This window comes from Priapulus caudatus, unplaced genomic scaffold (assembly GCF_000485595.1).
Source record: "Priapulus caudatus unplaced genomic scaffold, Priapulus_caudatus-5.0.1 Scaffold255, whole genome shotgun sequence".
In the NCBI taxonomy this organism is placed as follows: Eukaryota; Metazoa; Priapulida; class Priapulimorpha; order Priapulimorphida; family Priapulidae; genus Priapulus; species Priapulus caudatus.
Window position 1 is genome coordinate 295,464 of NW_014577316.1, and position 6,198 is coordinate 301,661.

Genomic DNA, 6,198 nt, shown 5'->3' on the forward strand with positions numbered 1-6,198 from the left:
ACACGACACACACACACACACACACACACACACACACACACACACACACACACACACACACACACACACACACACACACACACACACACACACACACACACACACACACACACACACATATATATATATATATACTAGCGGGATACCCGGCGTTGCCCGGGTAAATCAGTGTCGTTGGTGACCGCTTGGTTGAAAGGAAAATACTCATAAAAATCTAACCATCTATCTATCCATGCCTTCATGCATCCATCCCATCCTATTCCATGCCATCTCATCCCATCGCACCGCGTCCCATATCCCATCCCATGCCATGCCATCAGGAGTAAGACAATATAGGATCCTATATTATCTTACTCCTGATGCCATGACATATCATGCCATGCCATCCCATCCCATCGCACCGCATCCTATCCCATGCCATACCATGCCATGCCATGCCATGCCATCTCATGCCATCCCATGCCATCCCATCCCAAATAGTAAAAAAATAAGAAGAAATCAAAAGATAAAAGACATTAAATATAAAAAATTAAAATTAAAAATTAAAAAATTAAAAATAATACATACTAAAAAGGAAGGTAAAGGGGAAAAAAGGAAAAAAGGGGAAAAGCCCTGCTGTTCCCCAGCTGGGACTCGAAACCGGAATCCCGGTGTAGGAGACGGATGTTCTAGCAATTAGGCCACTGCGCCGTTAAGGGTATACCCCATGGATTCACACGTACGTGATATTAATGCCATCTCTTGATGAATAGAATTTTTATGAATTTTAAACTTTTAAACTTTTTTTCAATTTTTTTTTCAGCCAGAACCACCTCCCAGACGTGCTCCTTCTGAAAATATCTTTAGTTTTCCTCTAGGCTGCGGCGTTCTCTAGTTGTGCGAGTACGAACTAATTTGGCTGAACAACTTTATATATATAGATATATATATATATATGACAGAGGGATGGATGGGGCTAGATGGACAGACAGACGGGCGGTAGATAGATAGATAGATATAGATAGAGATATAGATATAAATAGATAGATAGATAGATAGATAGATAGATAGATAGATAGATAGATAGATAGATAGATAGATAGATAGATAGATGGATAGATAGTTGGATTGCTAGATAGAAAGTTAGATAGATAGATGAATAAAGAAAGAGAGCGAAAGTACGTGTGTTTGTGTCATCTTCGATTCATCGCGACACAGATAATCAAATATACGACGCTGCCGCAGCGCGTAGCCAGCAGCAGCAGCCGGGCTGCAGTTGTTTGCGTGGCCTGCATGCACACATCCCATTGATACATAACTGCTTACACGATGGATTCCCATAATAGGGCGACGAACATTGTTCGCAGCCCAGCTGCGCTTATGGATCTTCGCAGCCCCCGGTGCGAATGAAAGCAACCAGCATCCTGTATTATTATAAAAGCAGCAAACACAGTAAACGGCTATTCGCTGCGTGACAGCGCACGAACAGCGAGCCAGCAACAGCAGCAGCAGCAGCAGCAGCAGTAGCAGCAACATCATCAGCAGCAGTAGCAGTAGCAGTAGCAGCAGCAGCAGCAGCAGCAGCAATAGCAGTATCACACTATCAGTAGTAGTAGTAGTAGCAGCAGCAGCAGCAGCAGCAGCAGTAACAGCAGCAGCAACAGCAGCAGCAGCAATAGCAGTAACACCCTATCAGTAGTAGCAGCAGCAGCCGCAACAGCAGCAGCAGCAGCAGAAGTAGCAGTAGCAACAGCAGCAGCAGCAGCAGCAGCAGCAGCAATAGCAGTATCACCCTATCAGTATCACAGTATCGGTAGTAATAGTAGCAGCAGCAGCAGCAGCAGCAGCAGCAGCAGCAGCAGCAGCAGCAGCAGCAGCAGTAGTAGTAGCAGTAGCAGTAGCAGCAACTGTAGCAGCAGAGCAGTAGCAGTAGCAGCAACAGTAGCAGCCGTAGAGCAGCAGCAGCAGTAGCAGCAGTAGCAGCAGCAACCGCAGCAGCAGAAGCAGCAGATGCAGTAACAACAGCAGCAGCAGCAGTGACAGCAGCAGCAAAAGCAGCAGCAGCAGCAGTAACAGCAACAGCAACAGCAGCAGCAGCAGCAGCAGTAGCAGCAGCAGCAACAGCAGCAACATCAGCAGCAACAGCAGCAGCGGCGGCGGCAGCGGCAACAGCAGAGCAGCAGCAACAGCAGCAACATCAGCAGCAACAGCAGCAGCGGCGGCGGCAGCGGCAACAGCAGGCTGGGAGGAAGCGATCGTCGGCGCACCATGCACAACAGACTCGCTGCGTGCTTACACGGGGCGTAAACGACGCGTCGTCGGTCAACAAATAAAGCGTGTAGCTAGCTGGCGACTACACGCGCGTCTGCGCAAATATTGTTGCGCAGTCACTTTCAATAACCTCTCTCGCCAACTTCAATAACAACGCTAAAGATAGTTACTACGTGTATGGGATGTTACGCAACCAACGTTACAAGGTCCAGTGAAACTGCAAGCCAATGTTACCAACGAGTCATAACCACGAGTCATAACCACGAGTGTTACCCCGATGTCAAGAATTTCTATGAGTCTTTATCATCTTATATGAGTCTTAGTCCGTTTTATCAGTGCCGTAACTACATATCGCATATTGAATATCAGACGAACCCTACGCGATCGCATTTCGTGAGCAGCATAACATGCGCTATATAAATAAATAAAAAATAAGTAAAAATATATAGTTAGGTAGTCCTACATTTACAAAGAGCTATAGTAAAGTGAGTAGAAAATGCTCGCTGCTATACATACATACTCACGTCCATAACATGCGCAACATATATAAATAAATAAATAAATAAATAAATACTCACGTCCTTGTCGCCGGAGAGTAGCTGTGCGTCTGCACGTCTGTCCGTCAGCAGTAGAATGCCGACAAATATCGCGTACGTGCCTATCGTGTGAGTCGCCATACCGCTCTCTATATCTCTCTCTAATATCTCTCTATATTATTATATTATAATCAACCTCCCGCCAAATCCCACACTCACACGTGCTGTCGGGATCTTTACGTCTGCTGGTGACTCAGAGTTTTCACACACCCGCGGTAACAACCTATAGGCAGTTAGCAGTCGTTTACGTCTGCTGCGGGTTTTATCAATCGCACAGCAACAGGCTATGAGCTTATCGGAGACGCTACGTCTGCTGTCTAAAGTCTTATCAAATTCCACAGCAACGACGGGTCGTCGAAGCAACGTATTCGAACTGATAAGTTGACCGCTTCTCTCTGATCGCGTAGTGTGCTCGCAACGTCGTGCAGTGGACGGCCGTAGTCGCAGGCACTCACTGCTTCCGGATCGGATCGCTATGGCTATAACACGCGCTCCGTACACGAGACACTGCTATCCCGACCTGCTATGCCGGAGAGACGACGATATCACTGACGCTGTTCTGTTCGGTAGCGGGGCGGACGCGCGACTGTGTGTGTTCGCTGCCCGCTGTCGGTGGTGATTCTGCCCACCACTCCCACGCTAGCCGCGCGCTCCGTCAGTGGCACACGCACAGCCGCGGCGGCGCCCAATCGCCGTCTGCTTCCCTAGCGCCCTCTCCGAAACGTCGACGATGCTCATCGACAACTGCCATTCGCCGCCGGTGCGCGGTGTGCGGGGGTGGCAGTGGCTGCGAAGAGGGCGTGCTGGGACGGCGCGCACTGAGTTGGCACGGAGTTCGTCTACTCGTCGTACGTCACTCGGCGGCCGCGTTCACAGAGAAGAGCGCGCCGAGCATTTCACGGTGCGTTCCGTCGCTGCTTAGGAACCCCGTCTCTTCTTTGCTTTTCTCTTCACCTATCTCTCCTTCTCACTTTCTCTCGCTCTCTCTCTCGCCCTTACTCACTCACTTTCTCTATCTCGTGTGCTCTCTCTCTCTCTTCTCTCTCTCTCTCTTCTCTCTCTCTCTCTCTCTCCTCTCTCTCTCTCTCTCTCTCTCTCTCTCTCTCTCTCTCTCTCTCTCTCTCTTACTCACTCACTCTCTCTCTCCCCTCTCTCTCGCTCTTTCTGACTCTCTCTTCCTCTTTTTCTCTGCACTTCGGTGTCGAGTCGGTGACTGACTGAGACTCTATACTAGTTCTCTACGAGACTCTCTACATCTGTGTGTGTGGGGGGTATGTATGTGTGTGTGTGTGTGTGTGTGTGTGTGTGTGTGTGTGTGTGTGTGTGTGTGTTGTGGTGTGTGTGTGTGTGTGTTGTGTGTGTGTGTGTGTGTGTGTGTGTGTGTGATGTGTGTGTGTGTGTGTGTGTGTGTGTATCTGCGTGTGCGCCCACGCCTGTTACGTGCAGTATATGACATATGGTCCCGCGCCTAGGGCAGCACTCTGCTAGAGAAATCCAGGCAGAATACGTTCTGCCTTGGTTCTGCCTGACGTTCGCTACGGCCAGTCCGCCCAGGACCGCTAGCCTTTGATCGTAACCCATTGCGTTGCGCCGAACACCGCAATGAAAATACGTGAGCGTACCACGAACAAACAGCATCTTTTCAAATTTACGATAAACTTGAAGACGGGTAAACAAGCGCGCTGCAGGTGAGATGACCTCTGAAACACCGACGCGGGTCCGATCTGTCATATTCCGCCATATCAGTGCATTCGCATCAACTACTAAGTCTTCAAAAAGATACGCCCTGTACAGATCATTAGATATCAGGTGGATCATCATTATATAAATAAATCCTTCATAGATTGACATAGAGCATCCGTGTATAGACTTTATACGAATACAATCTCTGCATGGATTTTATATAGATCATGCATACGTAGGTTTTACATAATATAATATAAATATATATATATATAAATAGTCCCTGGATATATTTCATAGAGAACATTTCTAGCATCAAGGTCATTCTCACGCGTAGGTCAACATCGTCTGCCTTCTACGAAATTCACGCTGATTCACGCGTGAACGTCGATACTTTTCACACAGCGCTGCACATCTACGTCATCACACGACGTGAGAATGACTCATCCGCGATATTATTTACCTATACATGCGATGGTCCGCTGCATGCGGCCGACCGTATAAACGTCAACTACTTCATGCGGTGTGAGTGCCCGCTCGCATTCGACGCGCTCGATCGTATACCGGTCTAATAACCATCAGCTAGGCGCCGAGATATCTAATATCGTCATTGTGGCTTATAACCCACCGGCCTTCGTGATCGACCTGTGAGGCATGAGTTGAGAGAGTTGAGCATTGTGGGAGAGCTCGTGAGGGGCTGAGACAGCCGCAGCTGCGCATGCTGCCGGCAGTGAGGCGTGTAACGGCCCATTATGGCACCATCGCCGCGCCGCGCCCGACGCGCTGCCGGAGACAATAGTGTCACGAGTTGTCAAGTGTCGCGGTTTCACACGCGACGGGTGACACTGTAGTTGTCAACGAGTGGTCGGGACACCGACTACTGCCTAATTCTTTGCGCACATCTGTCGCGCATATTTCTTGATAACGCGCGTAATGTTGAATTTACTTTGGTGTAGAAAGTACAGTATTTACTGATGACTGTATATAGAAAGTAAACTCGCGTATTCATTAACCAATAGTGAGGTTCAATTTACTATTAGTTGGTATTGCGTTAATTACTTATATATAGTAAGTATCGTATTACTGTTTGATATCAACTATAATTCGATGATAACGCGTATATATAGTGCGAGTACGTATTGCATTTACGTATAATAAATATGCGCTTGCACCGCGATATGTTGATGTACAGTATTGATTAACAACCGTGTCACTCGGCTCACTCGCTTACGTATACGGGCTTTAGTAAGTTATGGGCTTTAGTAAGTTGCCCCCGAGCTTATACGCATCATCCGCTACAACCACCGCGTCTGCTTTCGTTAGCTCTAGGATGTAGTTATGCGTAAGCAATACTACGCCGTATTAACACGCGCTGATGTAAAGCCGATCTGTCTGCTGGGTCATCCCCTCGTATTGGCGTTGCCAGACACGGCGGCACCGCGCGGGTAAACACAGCGAGCGATTGTGTAAATACAGGTGACAGCCGAGTGTACTCAGGTGTACGGGGAATACTTTCCCACCTGCGTGTTCATACGCTGAAAGAAATACAGAGAGTGGGGTAGAGAGTGGGGAAGTGGGGTGGAGAGTGGGGGAAAGGAGTATAGTGCAGCAGATATGTGTATAATATCAGAAGGATTGTGCATTTTGTGGTAAAAGCACCAAATTTGGT

At 48.1% G+C, this 6,198-nt stretch overlaps 1 protein-coding gene across 1 annotated transcript in view; it reads right to left on the reverse strand.

Moving 5' to 3' along the window:
- LOC106808138 (SPARC-related modular calcium-binding protein 1-like) overlaps window positions 1-3,565 on the reverse strand; it is a gene marked incomplete in the record, with an annotated part of 43,420 nt that extends 39,855 nt beyond the window's left edge. Inside the window, 1 exon segment of the mRNA XM_014810719.1 lies at window positions 2,829-3,565. Within this exon segment, the coding sequence (XP_014666205.1) occupies window positions 2,829-2,927 (99 nt within the window).
- Between the last annotated feature and the right edge of the window lie 2,633 nt (window positions 3,566-6,198).